Source organism: Emys orbicularis, chromosome 8 (assembly GCF_028017835.1).
Source record: "Emys orbicularis isolate rEmyOrb1 chromosome 8, rEmyOrb1.hap1, whole genome shotgun sequence".
NCBI classification, from domain to species: domain Eukaryota; kingdom Metazoa; phylum Chordata; order Testudines; family Emydidae; genus Emys; species Emys orbicularis.
Genome location: NC_088690.1, coordinates 77,372,610 through 77,397,738, shown reverse-complemented (window position 1 = coordinate 77,397,738; position 25,129 = coordinate 77,372,610). Strand labels below are relative to the sequence as shown.

Sequence of the window (25,129 nt, the reverse complement as noted above, 5' to 3'; positions counted from 1 at the left end):
CACTAGAGGAGCCCAGACTTCTGGCCCTTAGCAGGCCAGCCAGTGGAGGAGACAGATACTTCACTCGATGATCACCTGTTCTGTTCATGCCCTCTGAAGCAACTGGCACTGGCCACTGTTGGAAGATAGGACACTGGGCTAGATGGACCTTTGCTCTGACCCAGTGTGGTCATTCTTAGGTTCTGATGTTCTTATACATTGATGCCCTGGTGACATCCCTGCTAGCTGAAGTCTCTTTTTGCCCATTATTGCATAGCTTACATCTGAACTCTGATATGGCCCCAGGCTAATTTGTAGTGGTCCCAGTTGTGCCATTTAGGCACTGGCTGTTCTGGGGTGGTCCCAGAGCCTGGGCTCCAGCCCAAGCCCAAACAGCTACACCACAATTTTATAGCCCCATAGCACAAGCCCCGAGTCAGCTGACCCAGTCCAGCTGTAGGTCTTTAATTGCAGTGTAGACCCCGCAATCACTTCCCTGGTTAGTCAAGATTTTTCCCATGCCTCCCTGTGTGGAGAGCTTTTCCCAGTCCCTCCTTCCATCAAGGTCTCTCCCAGGGCCTCCTGCCTGGAGAGCTTTCCTTCCTCTGAGTGTCCTGTTCGACTCTCTGCAGCCCTTTCCCCAGCTGGGCTCCATCACCACGTGAGCTTGGCTTTCATTCCTCTTGCTCCAGTCACCTTCTGCTCTCCAGTGGACCTCATTCTATAATCAGGTGGGCCTAGCCCCATGTTCTCCAGCCCACTCTACACCAGCCTGGAGATCTGTCTAGTCTAGTACCCAGATGCTTCCACGGAAGGTGTAAGAACCCCACAGTAGCTGATTTGGGGTAATTTGCCTCCCACATTAGATCTCACCCAGGTCTCTAATAGCGGGCCCAAGCCCTGAAGCATGAGGCTGAATCTCCCTTCCACATATGCTTTCTTAGCATTAACCATGATGTTTCTGGGGATGTTTGATACCCACATCAACGGCCAGTCTCCTGTTTGACTTCACAAAGCTGCAATGAGAACAATCACGGGCTGTCAAATGCTTCTCGCCGTTATGCCCAGTTCAATGCCATTCAAGTCAACAGGGCTGCAGCAGTGCTCACGAGAGGAGAATTTGACCCCTCATATTTGACCCCAAATACGTGGCATGCCATGATTTTCAATATATAACAACCTGGTTCACTATTCTACCGCTACTGTAATGAGTGACTTGCTCGAACCAAGGCCTGGTCCCTCCAGCGGGTAAAACACAGTGTCAAAGACGAATGTTCTTTGTTCAAGGTTTTCTCTGGGTTTCTTTCCAAGTGATGAGGATGAGCTGAGAAAATCGCTGTCGGAACTCGTGGACGACAAACTAGGAGCCAGTGCAAAGAAAGTGACGCGGATCGTAGATGGCAGCAATCCTTTCCTGGACATTCCCCAGGCGCTGAATGCAATTACCTATAAGCACGGCGTCCTCACCCGGAAAACCCATGCTGATACAGATGGGAAGAGAAGTACGTGTTAGAAGAGAAGCGCAGCATGTAGCATGACATGCCAGTAAGGGACACCTAGGGCAGAGAGGACAGTACCAGGACATGCAGTAAGAGTTGGGTCTAGCATCAAGACCAGAACTGGGTGAATGCCGCAAACAAGTATGCAGTGAGATAAACCTAACTGGTTTGCAGGGTTGGTAGCTGGGACCCCATATACTGACTTCTGGGTGTCCCAGGGCAGAGGGCCAAGTCAAGGCCAATGCACCACTTCAATCCTATTTTGAGGATTTCAATGGTGCATAGGGCTGTGCTATGGTATATTTCCCCTGGTGCAGGGGGGTGAACTCTGCCATCCAGTTCAGAACTTTCCCCACCTAATTTCAGTGCTTTTCACTCCCCTTTTCTGGTTTTGCTTTTTCCTTGGTGTGGCAAAATCGCAAACAAAGGGAGATGTGATGGTTGTCCCTACACGGGCCGGGGGCTCTCCCCTGGCAGCCCCACATTCAGGGAAGGCCACAATTACAGCCTCTGCACTCCTGTCTCCCTGGGATGCTAACCAGCCTGGGGGTGGGGGAGTAGGTGGGGCACTCAGACCTGGCTAGTCACAGAATGGTGCAAATGCTCTGCATGCTCGGGGTATAGCAATGAGCACATCCTGGGGCTCACAGTGGGGCTGTGTATCTCCATCCCACCTCATGCTTGGCCCCATGATTAGAGCCCCAACAGAGCCCCAACCACTCCTCTAAAAGGGGTGGGTCAAAACCAGATCACTGCCACCAGCTGCCCCCAGGCATCAGGAACGGCCGAGCTTTGCAGCTGGCCCCATCCTTATACTGGGCTTAACCCAAACTATGGATCCCAGCACCCTGAGCTATAGGGAAGGTCCAGACCCAGATCCGTTCTCTAGCATGAGCCCAGCCGAAACCCCAGACCCCACGAGCCCCTGAACCTGGGGAGAGTCTGGATGCAGGGTCTCAACTGTGTGGCGTTGGCCTGGCTGCATTCTGCCATCACACTGTACATGCTTGAGCTCCATTAGCAACTAGATGCCAAGTAACACTGCAGTGAAATGGGAGCGCAGGAGAGATACAGGGAAATGTGTTTGGAATCTGTTGGTTAATTACTGGCAATTAGTAAAACCACTGAGGTTATTTCTGTTAATGGAGATGGATGGCCCAGTCGCTGAGACCCATTAAAACCCCAGGAATACCTAAGGTTATGGCCCAAGGTCTCCCCTCTCTGAGCAGCCCTATACTAATACCAGGGCACATTTGTCATCCTCACCCATCATCGCAGAGCCCCCCTCCCTTCTCAGCCTGCCCAGGCTGGACGGCCCCCTCTGTAGTGCCAGGCATTGCCATGGAGCACTCTCCAGGCCCCCAACTCCGACCCTACGGAACAAGTGGTGTGGCAGCTTCCCTTCGCCGTTACCAGTGAGGAAGAGGAAGCTGTAGTTAACAGGCACATGTAACGAGCTGCTTTTCTTCGTTTTAGCCCCGAGAGGAAGAAGAGGATGGAAGAAGTTTTATGCTGTGCTTAAAGGGACCATTCTTTATTTGCAGAAGGTAAAAATGGCCAACTCTGTCCCATGCTGATATTTATTCTTTCATGCTGTACGAAATGTTGCTACAAGGGAAGACTCCTAGAAAATGATGCAAATATTGGAGAAGGAGGCAGCGATTCTGAGCCTGTTCTCACGATGCAGGTTCCAACTTCCAGCGTGTTTTGTGCATAGGAGCAGGAGGCGCCCTTAAGGAGACCTGGAGGGAATTAACTGTATGTAATCAAATGACTCGGGGTGGAGGACTTGATCGTCTTCCATATCCTCAGGGGGATGCTGTAGTGAAGGCTTCCCAGTCTTAGAAGATGGCAATACAAGGAGCAATGTTCTGAGGTTAAAGAAGGAGAAATGAGGCTAGGCCTTGGGGGGATGGTCCTCACAAGGGAGGTGGCCGGGTCAGAAAGGATATTGGTGGGGCCTGATGCAGTGGATAGCCCTTCATAGCTGAGCAGGGCCGGCTCCAGCTTTTCTGCCACCCCAAGCGGCAAAAAAAAAAAAAGAAGACGAGCTGCGGCACTTCGGCGGAACCTAAATCGCGCCACTTCTTCGGCGGCAGTTCGGCGGCGGGTCCTCCCTCTCTTCCTCTTCGGCGGCAATTCGGCGGCAGCTCAAAGAGGAAGAGAGGGAATGAGGGACCCGCTGCCTAATTGCCGCCGAAGACCTGGACGTGCCGCCCCGATACTGGACGGAGTGCCACCCCTTTGAATTGGCCGCCCCAAGCACCTGCTTCCTACGCTGGTACCTGGAGCCAGCCCTGTAGCTGAGGTCGGTGGAGGGTCAGGGTGGTCTTTTCCTGCCCTGTCATTATCTATAGTCGGTCCCTGATTCAGTGAGGTATTCACACGGGCCTAACTGAGCATGCAAATAGTCCTGTTGACCTCAATGGGAAACTCACGTGCTTAAAGTGAGGCACAGGCTTCAGTGCTTCGCTGAGTTGGGTCCTTAGTAGGGATCGATGCTGGAATGTCTGCCTCTTTCCTGGCAGACTGTACACGTGTATGTATTTCCTAAGGGGGCCACCACACAACTCTGCTCGCTGTGTCTCCTCATGGATGAGGTAAAGTACAAAGCCCAGCTCAAGAGAACAGCTGTAGAACCCCACTCCTGGTGCCCTTTGGTATTGTCACCGGTTGCATCCTCCTGTCTGCCTCTAGGGCACTTCCTGTGAGTAGGCGACCACGTGCGTCGTATTAACGTCTCCAACACAACAGAAGTAAACAAATAGTGAATTATATAAGAGAGGCACGAGGGCCCCTCGGGGCAGCACGAAGTTGTGACTCAGCCCCATGCTCACACCCTGACAATGTCTGTGTGGTGCTGGTGGTGATCCTGGAGTGTGTGTGACGGGGCTCTCGGAGATCTGGCAGGGGCTGATGGTAATTGATTGGTGCCTGTTGCTCTCAGCCAGTTTGGATTTTTACATCCATGCTGCCATCAGCTGGGACTGCAGCAGATCTCCAGCTTAGCAGAGTCCGGCTAGGGCAGCGCTTGGGGAGGGAGATTGCGGCATCTGCAGGAAGAGGTGATGTTAGCTACTTCCTTCTTAGTGAGTACTCAGCCAGTCCCCCGCGTGGGGCTAAGGGAAGGGTCACCATGCTGGGGAAGTTGCTCTCTTTTGGTAGGGATGGAAAAGCTGAGGTCAGGGCCACTTGTAGTCATCCATGATCCCATGGCAGTTCATAGGCGATATTAACCCCAAAGTCCTGGGCAGACATCAAGAGGGATAAATGGAATCTGCCTATATACGATTCTCTGCTGCAGTTTCGGTTTGCTATGGCATTCTTATTCACATTCACTCTAAATGGTTGCAGATTGTTGCTGTGTGCTGTTAAGTAGCTGCCACATTTCACCCCAGAGGTAGCTGCATTTCACAGAGTGCGAAGTGGTCTCCATGGATAGTGTATAAATCAGTTATATATTACCAGCCTCCAGACCATGATGACAATAAGGAACACAGATTCTGCCCTCAGCAATACCAGACTAGCTGTGAGCAGAGGCAGTGGGGAGCTGTGTATGCACGCTCAGGGACACAATTGGACCTTTAAGGCCACATCTAGCCAAGCTACACTCAGTGCAGGACCCAGCAGTGGAGATGGCAACAGGTTTAGAGCATTCTCCACTCTCCCCTGATCTTGGGACATAAGTTAGAACAGCCTCAGGGTGGCTCTAACTTACACCAGCTGCAATGAAAACCAAAGGGCCTTTCCACTGGTCCTGGATCACTGGAGTGTCAGGTGCTCCAGCCATGCCCCTATCATACCACCAGCACTGGAGGGGAGCCAGAAAGAGGTGGGACAAAGCCAATGTAGCTCACTCTACATCATCCGGGGATTTCCTTATACAATGACAAGCCCCAGCTGCTCACTCCACTCTCGCAGCACAAAGGAGCTGGGCCAGGGAGCAGGGATCTGGTCCTGCGTATGAGATACTAAGAACAGAGAGTCCCATTGGACCCTGGTGTGCAGTTAGTACGGTAATGAGAGAGAGAGACACACACCCTCCCTTGTTGTTTTCAGAGTTGTTGTTGCCATGTTGTTCACAGTTAGGAGAAAGCCAAGGTTGGGGAGGTAATCTCTTTTATTGGACCAGCTTCTGTGGATAGAAGAGACATGCTTTCGAGCTACCCCAGACCTGAAGAACTATGTGTTGCTCAAAAGCTTGCCTCTTTCATCACCAGAACTTGGTCCAACCAAAGAGATTACATCCCTCACCTTGTCATAGATAGATAGATAGATAGATAGATAGATAGATAGATAGATAGATAGATAGATAGATAGATAGATAGATTGAAGCAATGCACCTAATGGTGCAGTGATGGCACATGTTGTTGACTCCCTCTTGTTAATTGCTGGATTGGCACGTCCGAGCATAGTTTGGAGAAGCAATTTCTGGATCCCTTAGCGGGTCTTGAGGAACAAGCGTAGAGCTCCTGAGCTCTAATCCCTGCCGTGCTGCTGACTCACTGTATGGCCTTTGGCAAGTAATTTCACCACTGTAAAATGGGGATAATAAGCCATAATTACCTCACTCACAGGGGTGTTGAGAGGATTTATGGCTGTGTGTGAAGAGCTAAGTGTTATTATGTAGGACTGCTTTGAAGAGCTGCTTGTTTGGGGATCGTCCAGAGGGCCTGATCCTGCAGCCCTTCCACCTGAGAGTGGATCTGGTGATCTGGCCTAGGCAGGAGAGGGGGCGCTCCCTCGGTAATTGCCCGATGCCTGTACAGGTGGGCAGTCAGCTTACAGAGGTGCTCCCTCGTGCTAATATGGTACTGAGCATGTTTAAAAGGGCGAGTTTTCAAACTCCTTGCAAAAGGGTAAGAGCAGGCTGGAGGGTAAGTAAAACTCCTCTAAGCCCCAGAATCAGCAAGCTGGGCATTACTTCAGGAAACCTAGCCCAGGAGGCACGAATCCTGTTCCCAGCATGGGAGAGCCAGGGCAGAGATGAGCTGCTGGGTATGTCTACACAGCAAAAACAGAGCCACGGCAGCAAGTCTCAGCTCCTTGGACACCTGACTCGGGCTTGTGTGGAGAGATGAGAGAGTCCAGGCTCTGAGACACGGGCAAGGGGGGAGGGTCCCGCAGGCTCAGCCCGAGCCCAAATGTCTATAGTGCTATTTTTAGCCCTGCAGTGTGAGCCCAGGTTAGTTGACCTGGACTCTGAGACTAGCTGCTGCGGGAGGGGGGTTGCTGTGTAGACGTACTCTCAGAGCCTTAGCCAGGGCCGGCTTTAGGCAGATTCCACCAATTCCCTGGAATCGTGCCCCACGCCTAAGAGGGCCCCGCGCCTTTTTAAATTTTTAATTTTTTTTACTCACCCGGCGGCGGTCCGCTCCGGGTCTTTGGCGGCACTTCAGCGGCGGGGGGTCCACTCCGGGTCTTTGGCGGCACTTCGGCGGCGAGGGGTCCGCTCCTAGTCTTCGGCGGCATTTCGGCAGTGGGGGGGGGGTCTGCTCCGGGTCTTCGGCGGCATTTCGGCGGCGGGGGGTCCTTCAGTGCTGCGGAAGACGCGGAGCGGACCCCCCGCCGCCAAAGTGCCGCCAAAGACCCAGACCGCCGCCGGGTATTTGAATCGGGCCCTGCAGGTCCTAAAGCCGGCCCTGGCCTTAGCCAGTGGGAAGCCTCTCCACACCCCATCAGTAGATTGGATCACGAAAAGCCCTTGTCCCTTTTCTCTCTGAGCTACATCTCCATAATAACACCACCTGATTCTGGCCTCACACTGGAGTTATTCCTGACTTTCATCACTGTGTGAGAGAGCAGAATCAGGCTCAACAGGCCTGATTCTCTCCTCCTATCCAGCTCCTCAGATGGAGCAAAGGGGCCAAAAAGCTGGCAGGATCTTCCAAATGAGGGATTCCCGTGTTGGAGTCCCAGCAGATGTGGAGTTTCTGTAGGGAGTGTACCAGGACAAAGGGGAATGGCTGGCTGATTCCCTGATGGTCCCAGGCTCCCAACACCATCCTCAGCTACGCCCAGCAGAAACTGGCACAGCGGAGAATGTGAGCCAATGAGTTGTTGTAGCTGTGGTGTTCCCAGGATATTAGAGGGACAAGGTGGGTGAGGTAATAGCTTTTATTGGATCAACTTCTGTTGGTGAAAGAGAGACAAGTTTTTGAGCTTATGCAGACCTGAAGAAGAATTCTGGGTAAGCCTGAATCTTTCACCAACAGAATTTGGTCCAATTACAGGTATTACCTCACCCACCTTGTCTTTCTAAAGCATTTTAATAGATTCTGAATAGAATAGGGAAAGGGAAAGTGGATGAGATAAACTACAAGATACCCTGAAGTTCATTCCCACAAAAGAAAGGCCCGGAAAATATTTAGGATAAAATGAAATAAACTCCTCATCATTCAAGTGTCTGGGGACATTTAAAACTTGAAAGTGACCCCATTCTAACAGAAAAGGTTGCTGAAGTTCAGAGATATTCTCACCAACACTTGGCCTAGTTTTCATTGAGGAAAAAGCCAGTTTCCAAACAAAAACTAGGTCATTTTGGAAGTGAAAAATACTGGCATTTCAGCTTGTTTTCAGTGTAAGATTGGCTGTATGGCTGGAAATTGTAACTAAAGCACAACTGCAAAAAGGGAAGCATGAAATTGCAAGAAAAAGGTGCTACCACAGCTACAACAACAACACTGATGATGATGCACCAACCAACACGAATGTTGGCGTGAAAGTCCTACAAATGCTGCAAGGAATAGTTCGATCTGAATATCAATCAATTTTCACTGAAATTTAAATAAAAACACTGATTGAAAACATTTTGATTGCTACTAAGTTTTTGGACTTACAGGCCTTGGTTCAGCAAAGCAATTAAGCACATGCTTAACCTTAAATCCAAGTTCAAAATGTGATTAAGGGCCTGACTTCATTGACGTCAATGAGAGTCTTTCCATTGATTTCAGTGGGCTTTGGATCAGGGCTTAAGTGCTTTGTTGAACTGGGATGGGATTGCATTTGTGTTTAAGGTCAAACAGAAGTGTAGGGGTTTGGTGAATCGGGATTATTGTGTGGTCCAACTCTAGACAGTGTCTGTGTGAACATGGCATCTTACAAACCTTGTCCAATTCATGCTGAGTCAGATTTGGTCTCCATAAATAAACCTGTATTGCACATTACTCCTCTTCGTTGTATAGAGCCAGCAGAGCTATGGGAGACAGAGTTGCATTCTATTCTCCCTCATGCATCACTGACAAAATTGTCTATTACTTAGCCAGTCCTACAAAGACATAAGACTATGTGTATATTTAGGGTTACATGGAGACCCTGTGACTTCAGTGGGACTCCATTAGTATCAATTTTTATTATTGTTGTGATGGTATCTATATACCCCAATCAGGGATCAGGGCCCTGTTGCGCTTGCTGCTTTACACATGTGTAACAAAGAGTGGCCCCAAAGAGCTAATACATGCAAGTAACTTGGCAGGATCTGGCCCTAACTTTCAAATGCAGAACCTACCATCAATGATGATGCACAAGCCAGAAATGACCTAGCTTGACACTCAAACCCCAGGGCCAGCAGTAGGAAAAACTATCTTTTGACTTGTGAAGTAAGCACATCTGATGCTGAAATCAGTGAGAGGCAATAAATGTGGAAGCCAATGACATTCATGCTACGGTCCCTTTTCAGAACAGAGTCGCACTTTCGTTTTAAGATTATCCCTTTGACGCGCCGTCCCCTCCTTCCCCCGCCCACACACACACTATATTTCATTGTCACTTGTCTCTGCCGGGACTGGAAGCAGAGGTGTCAATATACTACCAAAGAAGTTATTCTTGCCATATTTCCAGCCCTACTGGAAATCTCACTAGAGATCCTGCTCTTGTGAGATTCCCAGCCCAGTTTTACAGACCCAAAAGGTTTGAACACTTGGGTAGCTCCTGGGACCTTTTGAAGTTCATGGAAATGTATATATAATACATTGGCCTCATGTGTGTGGTCATGTCTCACTCTGGTTGTCTGCCTGGCAGACTGGGCAGTTGGGTCCACATTGCGTTGTGAGAGGTGTAATCTTCCCGGCAGCCTTGCTCATCAGAGACAATGGGGGCCCAAATGACAACTCCAATAAAGCAATGCACTAGAGAAATGCAGTTTAATTTTTTTCACTGATTTCTGTTCTATGCAGGTTCGTATACCATGCTTATCACCATAGTACCTGAAAGTTGTAGTATCTAATTTAAAAGGAAGCCTTTCTGGTTAAATTCATTTAAAAATATTCCAATTCAGGTCAAACTGACCCTAAACAAAATATTTCATTTAGATTTTCCTGACAGAAAATTTTTTTTCTGCAAAACTTCCCATGGAATTCAGCAAAATTTCCCACAAAAAATTTCAATTTTGGAGACACTGCATTTTCCATTGGAAAATCATAGTGACAGAAAGTTCCTGATCAGCTGTACCCCTTCCTATAACAAAATACAATGTACTTATGAGCAAACCTGTGCTCTTTTAGCTCAGACCATAGACACTGGCCTTTTTGGTGCTGTGGGTCCTGGATTCAATTCCTGTTGTCAACCATAGCTCTGCATGTATGTGGCTATGGTTTGTTACGTGAGATTTCAGCATCCCCAGGGTGGAAAAACCGCAATCATTTTAGACCAGCCCCATGATGTGCTGTGATGTTAGAATTCTTGAAGAAAATCAAAATGCCACACACTAAGTCACCTCTGTAGGGAAAAGCCCCTCAAAATTGCATCCCATTCAGCAGTATGCAGCCAGGTCCCCCCCTCCTTCCGCCCCAATGTGATGCAATACTGAGATTTTCTTTGCGGTTCACCTTTAAGGAGTCAGCCACCTCAAGGTAGGAATTTGCTGCCAGACTTTTCTTGGCATGGTTCTTTTTAGCATCTTATCACAGGAGGCCTGGTGGTGTATGTGCTCATACACGTAGCAGCATTTCAAACCAGATGTTTTTGTGCTGACTGCTTCAGAAAAGCAGCTTTCAGGCACTTTTACAGTGAGAAACACAGCTCTGTATTAATGGACCTTGCTTACTCCACATCTGGCATCTGCTCACTGTCTGGCTCTGCTGCTACTTCCCAGGCACAAAGATGCTGGTACTCCTGTTAGCCCTGCAAAGCCAATGCAGGTATAGGAGAGCAGCTGGGTTCTGAACACAGAACGGCAATGATGTCAGTGGCAGAGAGAACACAAATTGATTTCCGCATCCCGTGTTAAATAGGTAGCACTGGGAGCTAGGGAAAAATATATTTTGGCCTCTAATGTGATGTGTTATGAGAGTCACCTTGAGACACTAGAGATAGGGCCTCTGGGTCACTTGCCAGGATCATTTAGGGTACGTCTATACTTACCTCCGGGTCCGGCGGTAAGCAATCGATCTTCTGGGATCGATTTATCGCGTCTTGTCTAGACGCGATAAATCGATCCCGGATCGATCCCGGAAGTGCTCGCCATCAACGCCGGTACTCCTGCTCCGTGAGAGGAGTACGTGGAGTTGACGGGGGAGCCTGCCTGCCGCGTGTGGACCCGCGGTAAGTTCGAACTAAGATACTTCGACTTCAGCTACGTTATTCACGTAGCTGAAGTTGCGTATCTTAGTTCGAAGTGGGGGGTTAGTGTGGACCAGCCCATAGATTCTATCTCACCTAATCAATTCCCTGCTATTGCAGGGAGTCTCGCACATGGGTGCACCTTGGTCCCTCCTGTTCTCTGCCTGTGGTGCACAATAGTTTAGTCTCCTGAGGGCGGTGATACTGTGCTCTCAATCTGATTGTTAGCTCGGTCTGGGGGTGCTGTTTAGAGCCCTGTGACCTACAGGAGGTCAGACTAGCTGATCTGGGGGTCCCTTCTGGCCTTAAAGATGGAACCCACCAATGGAGCCTTGGCAGCTCCTTTTCCAGCTAAGGCCCTGAGCCTGGCCATGCATACATCTGCCCCCAACTCTTAGCACAGGAGCAGTGCCCCTGACATGGTAAGCACGTGTGGAAAGCGTTTTCAGGCTCGGTGCCCAAAGCCAAGTTTTTAATAATGCCTTTACTGAGCTATGTCCATTTACAGCAACTGCGTGATGGCAAAACCAGCAGGTGGTAGTGCTTTTACTCAAAGGTATTGTTATGGGTGGAGGAGAGAGGATATGCAGGCACCTAAAGTAGAGGGCATATGGCCCACCAAGCCAGCTGTATGCACACCATCCTACCTTCGCACCATCCCTTCCTTCGGTAACTAATCTCAGTGCTTCACTAGCCTTCCCGAGTGCGTAGGCCTGGCTCCTCAAAGGCACATAGCTCCTGCTGAAATCAATGGGAGTTCTTCTTGTGTGGCATCTCCAGTACTAGCAGGTCACAACCATGGCAGCCCATTCTGTGCAATCCTCTGCTAATTTCCTTGTGGATGAATGGTCCTTTTGATCCGCCCAGGATACCACTTTGTCCATCCAAGATCTTCTTTTTCTGCCCCCTGTTCTTCTGCCACTAGTACCTCTTCATCACACGTTGCACACTGAACCCCTTAAAATGTGCCCCGTGCACTGAACTTTTCTTTTCACAAGATCTCTGACAAGCATTTGCTGAGTCCAGTCATCTCCAATACTTTTCCCTTGGTGACACGGTCTATCCACGGTCTATAACACCACAACTGGATGGATTGTAGTTTCATTATTATCAATTGTTTGAATGTCCATGTTTCACAGCCGTAGTTTAACACGGACCAAAAATGAGTTTTTAAGTGTCGGAAATTACCTGTCAGCTTTATGTCCCTACTCAGCAGATGTTTATTTTTCGGAAATCAATGGGAGACAGGCATCTAAATGCTTTTGAGGATCTGGGCCTTTGTTCCTTTATGTTGCCTTTTATCTGTCTGTGTTTCCTGTTCTCTCCTAGGGTAAGTCTACACTGTAATTAAAAACCCTCAGCTGGCCCATGCCAGCTGACTCGGGCTCGGGCTAAGGGGCTGTTTAATTGCAGTTTAGATGTGGGTTCGGGCTGGAGCCTGGGCTCTAGGACCCTGCGAGATGGGAGGGTCCCAAAGTTGGGGCTGCAGCCCAAACCTGAACATCTACACTGCAATTAAACAGCCCCTTAGCCCGAGGCCAGCAAGCCCAAGTCAGCTGGCACAGGCCAGCTACGGGTGTCTAACGGCAGTGTAGACATCCCCTTAGCTTCCCTGTAACCACACCCCAGTGTGTGATTCCATGAGCACTCACAAGCTAAGTGGATTTGATCTGTACTTAGTGTGACAAAGTTCCTCCTCTATCTTGGTGGGTCCTGCGCTTATTGGCGGATTTTCTTGCCTCAGAGATTCACCATGTGGGTTGGGGAACAGCCAAGAGACCTTCCCCTCTGGGAGAACCCACAGTCCAGGTCAATTGGGAGGTTTGGGGGGAACCCAGGCCCGCCCTCTACTCCAGGTTCCAGCCCAGGGCCCTGTGGACTGCAGCTGTCTATAGTGCCTCCTGTAACAGCTGCATGACAGCTACAACTCCCTGGGCTACTTCCCCATGGCCTCCTCCAAACACCTTCCTTATTCTCACCACAGGACCTTCCTCCTGGTGTCTGATAACGCTTGTGCTCCTCAGTCCTCCAGCAGCACACCCTCTCACTCTCAGCTCCTTGCGCCTCTTGCTCCCAGCTCCTCACACTCGCACCACAAACTAAAGTGAGCTCCTTTTAAAACCCAGGTGCCCTGATTACCCTGCCTTAATTGATTCTAGCAGCTTCTTCTTAATTGGCTCCAAGTGTCCTAATTAGCCTGCCTGCCTTAACTGGTTCTAGCAGGTTCCTGATTCCTCTAGTGCAGCCCCTGCTCTGGTCACTCAGGGAACAGAAAACTACTCATCCAGTGACCAGTATATTTGCCCTCTACCAGACTCCTGTACCCCACTGGTCTGGGTCTGTCACATTAGATAGAAGACCTGTAAAGAGCACATCATACTCTAGGTCAGTGGGCCCCAAACTGTGGGGCGTGCCCCCCAGGGGGAACGAAGGAACATTCAGGGGGGCACACGGCAGGGCCCAGGCCAGCCCTCGGGGGTAGGGAGGGAGCGCCACCCACCCCCACTCCGCCACCCAGCCCTGCTCCAGCCCCAGCTTCAGCTCCACTCCGCCCTCAGCCCACCTCTGGCCCCAGCCACAGAAGGCTCCTCCACCATCCCACCTCTGGCCTCAACCTCAGCGCCGCTCCACCCCCTGCTCCACCTCCAACCCAGCTCTACTCTCATTCCCTCTCTGCCCCGAGGCCAGCTCCACCTCTAGCCCCAGGTCCTCCCCATCCCCTGTTCCACCCCAGCTCCACCTTCTGAGCCAACTGTGCAGTAATGGGGGGGGGCATGGACAGATTCCATTACTGGTAAGGGGGAGGGGTAACAGGAAAAGTTTGGGCACCACTGCTGTGGGTGCTGCTGACTCATTAGGGTGGCTCCTTTCTTTCTTATTCAGTGTCCCAGCAAAGTGCTGGGGACTCAGTGCTGCTGGAGGTGTCATCTCTTGTCGAGTCATAAAACCGCGATCTCTTTTCTCTGTCATCCAAGATCTCCTGGCTGTTCTCATAAGAAGAGTGGGGTTACCACACTCCGGCCAGGGTAACTGCATTCTTCCTCCTGAACACTCCCTGCAGTTTCAGTTGGATACCGTTTACTTCCTCACTTCCTGTCCTAAACAGCTGTGCAGTGTTGCCATGCACAGCTGTGGTCTAAAGGGGCTGCACTGTGAGTGGGACTTAATGCATTAAAGGGTGAAATTCATCCCTGTGCAGAGGGCAAGCAGCACCACTTAAGGTCCATATAAGCCTTATTTTGAGGACTGAAGGGGAATTTAAATGCACAGGGGTTAATCTCTCATCTTTGTAAGGCACTGTGTGATCTGAGGACAAAAGTGGCAACAGCAATGCGGATTTATTAATTATTTATTATGATTATTTTCATTAGTTTTGAAATCATCTGCATTTGGGAAAACTCTCTGAGCCCCATGTGAGTGCAATGACCTTGTTGCAATTTGCCAGGGCTCCTGTACTGGATTACACGGGAACATGCCAAGTAAAGTGGCAGGAACATCTCAGGGCTAATATTTAGAGAGACCCAGAGGGTAGGGTAAGCAATTCAAACCTGACCTCCTGTCAGCTTTCTTGGGTTGTGTTTGAACTTAGTGCAGGGACTCTCAATGCACATCTGAAGGGAGACATCCCTTTAGCTCCAAATGGTTAATACTGCGCTTCCTCCTATTGTGAGGGAAAGTGTAAGCCATTGGGCCAGATCTTCTCTGTTAGAGTAAATCGGTGTAGCTCCAGAAGCCCATGCGCTGAAGCCAATTTACAGCAGCTGAAAATCAGTTCCGTTCACTTTCAAGGGGCTTTACTCACGTGAATAAAGATTTCAGGACGTAACCCCGTATTGTCCGTTCTCTGGTAGGCTGTGGGTATGTGGCACCTGTCATTTTCCTGGTGAATGTAATGATGGAAGAAGGTGGCAGAATGTCGTTAATTATTAGCGTTATCACCACAGCACTTACTGTAGAGGGGAGCCTTTTCCTGGTCTCGGTACTCTGTCATTATGGCACAGGATAGAGAAAAGGGCAGGTTTGTTAAGGAAACCCACAGATGCCGGCGTTGTCATTATCCTATGAATGCTCCTTTGTGACAGGATGAATATAAACCTGACAAAGATCTCTCTGAAGTGGATCTGAAAAACGCCATCCGAGTTCACCACGCCTTAGCCACCAAAGCCTCTGACTACAGCAAAAAATCCAATGTGCTCAAGCTGAAGACAGCCGACTGGAGAGTTTTTCTCTTCCAAGCTCCGTGAGTACCGTAGTGCAGCCCAGGTGACTCCCATTTGGTTGATTTTATTCCTCATGTGAACAATACCAAGCTGGGGCTCAAGGCTGATTTCTGGGCACCGGCAATTTTTAGGGGTGTAATAAGGGATCAAATTGAATGGTCGTGTTTTAAATCACCTTCCACAGGGGCAAATGATGGTGCAAAGTAGTGGACAATCCTTGATGTGTAGGAGTCAGGTCCTGAGCTCCTTACTCAGCTGTTCCTCAGCCCTGACTTAAGGACCCTTCCACTGACTTCAGATGAGGTTTAGCCACGTAAAGACTGAGCAGAAGCAGAGTAAGGAGCTCAGGGAGGACCTAGCCCTGGAGTTGTAGGACATGAGTCCCCCACTCCAGTCATTGGGCTTGTCAGTTCCCAGATCTGGTGAGGCCTGTGCTGAGCCCACAGTCACATGCAGGGCTATTGACTAGGCCCCAACTCCTTGCCAGTTCATTATTCTGGTATTGTTTCCATTTGTGTAGGGGGGCCATTTTCTCCAGCCTCCACACTTGCTGGTTCCTTTCAGGACCAAAAGGCGAAGGGCCACAATGCTGTATGCCTGATCCTGGTCTCACTTACTTGGTTCTACACTGGGGTAACTCCACTGATTTCCATGGCATTATTCTGATTGACACTGCTACAAGGGAGATCAGAAGCAAGGCCTGGGAGAATGAGGCTGTTTACAGTGTATTTCCAGTCAGAACAGAAGCCAGAGGTTCCGACCCATCGTGCAGACTCAGGAGCCTGATTCCAATCTCTGTTAAACTAGTGCAAATCAGGCATAACTCCCATTGCAGTTACAGCAGCATAAAACCAGTACAAGTGAGATCAGAATCAGGCCTTGGGGAACTGCAGCATCGGGATAAGGGTCTGGGATGTGGTGCACTTCTCTGCCCCTCTTGTGCTTCGCCCCCGGCTACCATGGACAGCACACAGTCGCTGGGATGCATGCCCACCTGGCAGGAGGCAGGGTCCACAGCAGAGCTCATTGTTAGGTTTGCACTTTTGGATGGCTTGGCAGGACATTCCATGCTTAAGGCCCAATTCAATTACAAATGTGTCTTGCTTCACTGGGACAATTTACAGGGGGAAAAGGAAATGTAACTGACAATCCTGTAGACAATAAGGAACCAGTTCCAATTAGCTGGTAACTTGCTCGGTTCCAAACCAGACAAATCCAAGGTGCGCAGAAAGACAGGGCTTCAAAGCAAGGCTGCATGAGAACGGGCTGCCTTAGAACCAACCCTAATGCACGCAGGGCTGAGCGCAGTGACAGAAACAAACTCTCTCTCCCCGTCACAGAAGCAAAGAAGAAATGCTCTCCTGGATACTGAGAATAAACCTAGTGGCTGCCATTTTCTCTGCCCCCGCCTTCCCGGCTGCCATATGCTCCATGAAGAAATTCTGCCGTCCCCTCTTGCCATCTTCAATGACTAAGCTGTGCCAGGTAATGCATGCGCGAGGGGGAGGGGCTGGAAAGCAGGTCAGTGCTGAGCATGAGATTTTGGGAGCTGCCGGGTATGCTTTTGAATGTGGCCAGGATAGATCAGCTGCTTGTTTCAGGTTCATACCCAGCCTTCATGCGATTAACAGATAAACGCTATCCTGTGAGTCACACCCACCTATCTGCAGGGCTGAGATTGAAGGCCAGTCACACACCATGGCAAATCACAGGGTCTGATCCTGGCTCCAAATGTGCGCACCTGTATGCCACTGCTGGATCAACCTGCATACACTGAAAGGTGCCTGCCTAAGTCTATAGAGGCTGGAAGGGCAGTGGACGTGGTTAGAGTGGGCACGGTCTCATGAAAACCTGGGTATGCGTATGTGCTCAGCCAGTCATGCATTGCACACTTTGTTCCACCCCAGAGCAGGAATAAGATACCCAGAGGGCATGTGTTCGGGTAGCGCAGTATCCTGTTGTTACTAAATGCTGACCCAATAGCCCACTGGCGCACATGGCCATATTCAAGGAAAACACTCAACCTGCTGGCTGGTTGTTCTGGCCCCCAAATCCTTCCTTCTTCTCAGAGAGTGTGTCTCCCATTGCTCGGTGCGTTTCCCAATTTCTCACCATTTCCAGGGGCAAAGGGCACAACCCTATTCCCATTGACCTCCATGGCGAAACGCCCGTGGATTTCAGTGGAGCCAGATTGGGCCCTCAATGCCTAGTAATTGGTTCCTTTTTTTGTAAAGTGCAGCCAGGAGTGGTTATCTGGTTACTTTTCAGGCAGCTTTCTTGGCTGTCCTGTGATTGGCAATCCATGCAGCAAGCAGAAGTCGTCTCTGCCTCTTGTGGGAATGGCATCTGGAAGAAAGACCCATTTAATTTTCAAGTCAGTAGCTTATAGAGCCAACGTCAGAATACATTATTACTACCAGCACTTAAAGGTGCCCGTTGAGAACTAGTTTAGTAATCAGATGCCATATTTTGTTCTCAGGTGGAGCCAGTCATCACTGATACAGCAGGGCTTTTCCATCTGCAATGTCTAGGATCCATTTCGGAGTCATTCTTGTTGCCCTTATTCATGCTCTTTTCTTCCATCATTTGCTGCCATGGCCTTGATGCTGCGTCATCCTGTCTCCGATGTCCATGGGCTCAGCTCTAGCCAGTCTTAGCATCCTGTAGCCATTGCTGTCTGGTTCTGTCCTGCTCCCTCTTGCCCTGTGCCCATCGGGCCATCCTGAATCATGCTCTTTCTGCAACATTGTGCCAAGAGTCCAGATGGTCAGAAATTTTTTCTACCAAACATTTTTTTGTTGCAAAGTGCCACTGACACCAGACCTTTTTGCGGGCAACAGGAAAGTTTCTCAGAGATGGAGACACCACCCCAGAATAGGCTGGTGGTCAGGGCGCTCACCTGCAATAGGAGAGACCCAGCTTCAAGTCCCTCAGCTGTCTGATCTGGAGCAGGGACCTGAACCACGTCCCAGCTGGCTCCCTTACCATTGGGCTATGATGCCAGAGTCTCCGCTGTCCTAATGAATATTTATTAGCTATACAAAGTGGAACAGGACCCAGAGGCGAGACAGCAAGAGATGGGGCTGACTCTAGCCGGTGGCTAGAACGTAGGAGATGCAGGTTCAAGTCCCTGCTCGGGAGCAGGCGGAACAGGCCCTTCAACGTGGGTTGCCCAGCTCCCTGACGAGTGTCAGAACCAGCTGGCCATTCTGGGGCCTCTCTCGTGTCTTTACATGAAAAATTCCAAAAGGCCTCAGTTTGGTTCAGGTGCAGAACAAAAACAAAATGCCAAAGCTCTCCATTCCTTTGTGAACCTGAACTGGTGTTCCAGCCAGCCCTAGCCGAGAGTGACCCAGACCCTTTTAGCAGCCTGGTCCTGTCTGCAGCCACCACTCCCCCTCCATTGCCATCATTACCTTTCTGCTCTGTGAAACCATCTCTGGGGTTCCTGGGCCTTTGCTCCTGGTACGGTGCCAATCAGAGTAACTAAACTCTCGCAGACTTTACCAGTGATCTTCCTCCCTGAACTGAATCCAGCACATTACTGCTGCCTGCATCCTGTTCAGTGCTGCAAGCGCTAGCCCACAAAGGAGCTGGGGCGGCTCCGAGCTCCCATCTCATCAGCGATTAGAGCCCCAGGGAGAAAGTGGAGCAGTTGATCTGGGTAAACTGGTGCAGTGGTCTGGCAATGCCAAGAGGCAGCGCTGCTGGAAAATGCTCAGCTACTCCCGGGGCAGGTATCTGCTCTCTGAAATGGGCTTTTATAAGAGGCAGATATCATGTAGCTGGTACTGCTCTACAGAGAATACCAAGCACACTGTAGCATTGTATAGGGCTCTCCAATGAGCAGCAAATACAACACAAACACACCTCAGCAGCAAGGAGAGAGAGCAATAACCTGGCTCTCTACAGGAGTGAGCCCCGGGGAGGGGGATTCCACCTTTAGCCAATGGGATACCATGTCACAAGGGCAGATATCCTGCAGGTCAGAGGGGAATGCCTAGTTCTGCTGAAGGAGCAAGACACTGAGGCAGCTCCTCGATGGATGCCGGGAGCCTAAATCCCATTGAGGAGCTGGACCTCAGTTCAGGAAATGCAGCCAGTTCTGGGTGGGTGTTAAATGACATGGCCCCATTCATGTTTGCATTACAGAGGTACAGTAATGATTGATGGGTTTTGATCCTCCTCAGGGGCCCATATTTTGACTGCTACTTCTCAGGTGAGTTTGGGAATTGAATGCATTCATTTGGCTCCAGCACAGAGCACAAGCCCAGCTCCAGCTGGATGTTGCACGTCCTTGAAAAGAAGAATCCCACGTCTGCAATCTGGCATTGCCCTTGTTTTTGCATATTAGTACATCTGAACAGTTGACTTGCTTCTCTCCACAGGAGGAACAGCTGAGGTCCCATGAAAGTAAGATGAGGCAGATTGCAGACGAATTAACAGAGCATAAATTACATCCTGTAGAGAAAAGCCTCAAGTCAAAAGAGGCTGAAGAATATAGGCTGAAAGAGCATTACCTAATATTCGAGGTAAGGGAGCTTTCATCTTTCTTGTGATAAATGAGTCCTTGGACAAATCTGATGGGAGTTGATAAGCCTGGAATAGCTACTGTGCGTGCGTGTGTGTGTGTGTGTGCGTGTGTGTGTGTGTGAGAGGAGGGGTCTATGTATGTGTCTGTGTGTGTGTGCATTTGTATGGGTGTGTGTGTCTGGGTGTGTGTGCATTTGTATGGGTGTGCGTGTGTGTGTGTCTGTGTGCATGTGGGTCTGTGTGTGTGGGTCTGTGTGCGTGTGTGGGTGCGTCTATGCATGTGCGTGTGTGTCTGTGTGTGTGCGTGTCTGTGTCTGTGCGCGTGTGTGCGTGTGTGTATGTGTATGCGCGCGCAGCGAGGCCCGTGGAGACGGGCAGGGCAGTATGTACTGATGGCAATGTTCTTTTTTGTGCACTGAAATTTAAATAAAATGATTTTCTTTATTAATTTCCAAAACAGACAACAAAGAGAGAAATCAAATCCCAGCCTACTGTCCTGGCACCTGAACTGTCCCTCTGTCCTGCAGAAAGGAGGTGGTCAGACCCTCTGTCTGGACCAGAGTGGCGGCTAAGGTTGGCTTTAAGAGACCTGTACACTCCCCCAGTCCTGGGTCTAACTGGTCTCACTTACACTAACTGCCAGCAGTTCCAGGGGACCAGTCAATAGTTGGGTATCGGAAAACCATGGTCACACCCCACTCCAGCAGCCAGACACCCTACATCTGACAGGAGGAGTGGCATAAGAGCTGCTACAAGGATTCTAGGCTACCTACAAATTCTGCAACCTTGGAAGAGCCCACAGAGGGCCAGAGCATCTAGCTTTGCTGGGTGTGAACCAAGGTTACCCAGGAAGCCAGTGTCAGAACCAGGACCAGGACCAGAACCCAGGTCCCTGAGCCCTGTGTACAATCTACTTGACCCACAATCGCAAACAGAATGTCGGTTGGCTCAGTGGAAAAGGACACACTTCCTTGTTGGCAAAAAATGGCTTAAACCAGTGGCTCTCAACCTTTCCAGATGACTGTACCCCTTTCGGGAGTCTGATTTCTCTTGCGTATCCCCAAGTTTCACCTCACTGAAAAACTACTTGCTTACAAAATCAGACTTAAAAATACAAAAGTGTCACAGCTCACTATTACTGAAACATTGCTGGCTTTCTCATTTACCATTGAAATATAAATATTGTACTTATATTTCAGTGTATAGTATATAGAACAGTATGAACAAGTCATTGTCTGCATCTGAAGAAGTGGGGGTTTTTACCCACAAAAGCTTACAAAATCTGTTAGTCTTTAAGGTGCCACCGGACTCCTCATTGTTTTTGTGGATACAGACTAGTACAGCTACCCCTCTGATAATTGTCTGTATGAAATTTTAGTTTGTACTGACTTCACTAGTGCTTTTTTATGTAGCTTGTTGTAAAATGAGACAAATATCTAGATGAGTTGATGTACCCCCTAGAAGACCTCTTCATATCCCATGGTTGAGAACCACTGACTTACACCTCTCACCTACGCTGATGGGTTCTGAAATGCAGGGTTCTCTAAGAAAAAGTACCTGGGCATAGGTCCAGTAGGAAAACCCTGATGGATGGAGCCACGTGGGGCAGTAGCTAAAGATGCCCAAAGTGGGCTTGGGGTAGAAAATACTGAGCACTTGAGAGTGACATTAAGGTGAAGAATGGCCCATCTTCATCTGAACTTCACCCGTATGCAGAGAGCCAGCGCTATGTATCAGTTAACTCATCAAACAAGGGAATGTCACCCTGGGAGCATGGTGCTCCAGTCTGGGCAGCTCGCAGAGGTTATGAAGGTCCAGCAAAGGCAGTGAAGATGGTCCAAGGTGCAGCAGGACTTACACGTTAGGAGGGACCACAAAAAACTGACTTAATCTAGCCTTGAAATTAAATACGAAGCGCAAAAGGAAAATGGAGCATTTAAGGGCACACAGCTAAATCTAAAATCATATTAGAACTAATACTTCCTCCTACAGATTGTAGTTACCGTCACAAGAAGTCAGAGAGTCGAACACTGTTATGGTTACTGGTTAATTTTTCACCAGTGTTGGTGTATTTACATATGGGTAGGTGAAGGCTTATTGCACAGTGGGCATAGAATAAACATATTGCTATTAGCAACGATCCCACTCTTTGCTTTGATTCCCACCATGCTTATATACCACAAGGTTGAGTCAATCCATGTCTGACTGAACCCGGCCTGAAAGCAAAAGGGTTCGCCCGGTGCATTGTTGTATGCAGGTGATAGATGATTGCCCCAGCTCGTTCTTGGATACCTTCAGCATTCTCAGCACATCTTTGCCCCACTCCTTCCCTATTACCCAGCTGTTTGTCCTGTTCTGTTTCCCTCTGCAGAAGAGCCGCTATGAGACGTACATTAACCTGCTGTGCGTGAAGATAAAAGTCGGGACGGATGATCTGGAGAAAATCGAAGCCAGCCTTTTCATGGTGGAAGCTGATGATATCTCCTTGCGGAAGACACATTCAAGCCCTTCCCTGAGCCAAGGACACTTGTCTGTACACAGCAAGGTGGAAAAGGACGTTATAGAGCAGAACACTTAACAGGTAACGCTAGTGCGGGCGAAACCAATCAGTGAGGCTTAGTACTCCTTGACTAGATCGATGAGCACAATTATACCTAGGAAACCATATGAACAAAACCGGTAGATGTACAAGACGTGGATTCTGATCCAGCGAAAGAAATCAAAGAAGCTTTACACTTTCCTAATTTTTCCCCAGTACCCTGAGATTTCAGTGTCATTGACTCTCTACTTTCTCTTCACATCTGTACCCCCTTCAGTATTTCATTTACTACTGCTCCCTGTGTGCATACAATAAAGGGACACATTCTTTGTACAAGGGCTGGGCTGCTCATTCTCCAGCAGCTCTCCCCTGCGTCACTGGAGTTTCCGGACTCCTGCAGTTTCTGGCAATATGGAGACATGACCAGTTCTCGGAGTCTAGAATCTGTTCCTTTTTAACAACCAGCAGCAGGTCTGCAGCACCAGCAGCACTTACAACAAAACAGCAGGAAGAAACACAACATCGAGGAGCAAAATTCTCCATATTGCAATAATACAGGTTTGGCGGGATATTTACTGAGAATCAAAAAGTGTTATTACCATGTGTGTGCAAAAAGTGATCTGTGCGTGGCAATAGTGGTATCCCGGGCACTATTGCTTGGTTTTTATACATATAAATATATATAAATAAATATATATAAGGAAACTTTTAAATGGTTTTGAAACTGGATGTCAAGGTCCAACACTGCGAAGGCAAGATGGCTGGGAAGCATCGTCAGGAAGGCGATTCGAAAATACAGGGGGCTTCATAACGTAGCAGAATGTTTTTAAAAACGCAGTCGCCCCTGTTTCTTTTTTGTTTTGCAATGAAATCCCATATGGCTTTGCTGTGACACATTGCTCTACTGTTGACGCTTATTAAACTAAATAGCTGAACCACTGCTTCTTTTGTGTCCATAACTTCGGCCGCTTTGGATGGAGGCCCCATCTGAGCAGCAGTCCTGCAGATACAAGCTTCGCTACGTGACTGGGGCAGGTGGGAAACCTAACCCCTGTCCATTTGTATTGTACTTAACTCCATTTTGCTGAGCATACTATACTCTTTCAACGGGATATTGTGTTTCTGTTTCATTCTGTTGTCTGTGGTCCAATTATTTGCTGTTGTACTAGAAATGATTCCACTGCATTTCAAAGGCCCATGGCACTTTATTTATTTATTTTCATTTCGTTTTCTAGGCATGTTCACAGTAACCAAGTTCCGGTTTTAAAGGATCTTGTAGCTGCTAATTACAGTAATTTACAGTTTATATTTTTGCAGCTTTTTTTAAAGGAAAAAAAGAGATTTGTTTGGACTCTTGTCAACTTTTGAGAGTTTATAGACTATTGGGTTTCCATAATGTTTCTTACCACTTTAAAAGCCTCCGCCCAATTTTACCTCTTCTTTTACCTTACCTCTTCTTTTGATCTCTTTGTTTCTTTGTACAGTTTGATAGTTTCTTTGAAAGGATGCACTAAGAATCATGTCAAATAAAGAAATAACAATAAAGCTGAATCTGTTGAGAAAGAGAATTGGTCTGAAGTAACGTTCTCACTGAGGCTCATACTGTGTAATGATTTCCAGTGTCTTCCTGGGTACCGAATCCTTGAATTTCGATATAATTACATGGTCACACGCAGATTTTCTGCCTAGGTGTTTCCTCCTGGGTGAACAATGGGATCTCTAGCCTATCTCCTGAACAGGATGTCCCATCAGTGCTAGGGGTGTGGGGAGGAAGAGTGTCATTTAATATGATCAAACTATGCTTTAGTCACTTAGCAAGTCTCAGTTCCGTCTGCACACATGTAGATATGTCTAGGGGACAGAGAGACATGAACAGCTGCATTTTCAGTGGATTCAGAACTGGCCGCATGTTTGATGGGAGCTCTGTGGCTCCAGCCCATGCCTCTCCCTGTGAGAATCAAGTGGCTGCATTATTATTATTTATTATTGGTGCCTAGAGACCATAACCAAGATCAGGGTCATGAGTGGCCCAAGCTATTTAGCGAGCCAGGGTGGAAAATGTTTTCAGCACCCCCCAAAAGCCAAACCAATCAGTGAAGCAAAACAAGACAGTGAAGCAAAACCAGAGTGGAGGGGAAAAAACCCCAAACCCTGGAAGAAGGCACCCGGGGTGCCTGCCCTGCTCACCCTGCCCTAGAACTGGCCTGTTTTAGGGCTGCTGTGTGCTAGGCACCATACAATCACATAGGGAGAGACAGCCCTTACACTGAAGAGCCTGTGTCTAAAAAGACAGGACAGTTTCAGGACGTGTCATCACCCTCATTTTATGGATGGAGGCACAGAGAGATTGCCTGACCTGTCCAGTGTCACGGGAAATCTGGGGGGATCCAGGAACTGAAGCCAGATCTCCTGAGTCCCAGTGCAATGCCTCTCATGAGTGGTATCCTGTGCATCTCCCAGCAGGAGGCATGTGGCTGCATCCCATGAATGGCCTAGTAAGAGTCACACATAGTAGCTAAATCACATGCATTTTCAGGGAGTCGTGTGCCATAGCTAAATTCTGTGCATTGGCCAGTCGGAGGCTTGTGCAAAAGCCCTTGCAACAGTGAAGATACAGGGGTGATGGGTCCATACAATCTGCTCAGCTGCCCTTACCTTTTTGTGGGGGAAGCGATGGGTGAAGTTTTGCTGATGAAACCAAAAACCATCACAGAATAAAACAGCCCTGCTGGCTGCCCGCAGTGCCCTGGAATCTCACCGCTTTTCAAGTGCTCTCAGCACCGGGCAGGAGCCCAGAAGTG

At 49.0% G+C, this 25,129-nt stretch overlaps 1 protein-coding gene across 1 annotated transcript in view; it reads left to right on the top strand.

The window, feature by feature from the left end:
- The window catches only part of PSD2 (pleckstrin and Sec7 domain containing 2), a 100,170-nt gene extending 77,803 nt beyond the window's left edge, over nt 1–22,367 (top strand). The window contains exons 9-14 of the mRNA XM_065409306.1: nt 1,291–1,481; nt 2,955–3,025; nt 15,119–15,276; nt 16,597–16,741; nt 19,645–19,788; nt 22,161–22,367. Coding sequence (XP_065265378.1) covers nt 1,291–1,481; nt 2,955–3,025; nt 15,119–15,276; nt 16,597–16,741; nt 19,645–19,788; nt 22,161–22,367 — 916 coding nt within the window. The remainder of the gene's footprint in view (nt 1–1,290; nt 1,482–2,954; nt 3,026–15,118; nt 15,277–16,596; nt 16,742–19,644; nt 19,789–22,160) is intronic.
- Nucleotides 22,368–25,129: the final 2,762 nt, after the last annotated feature.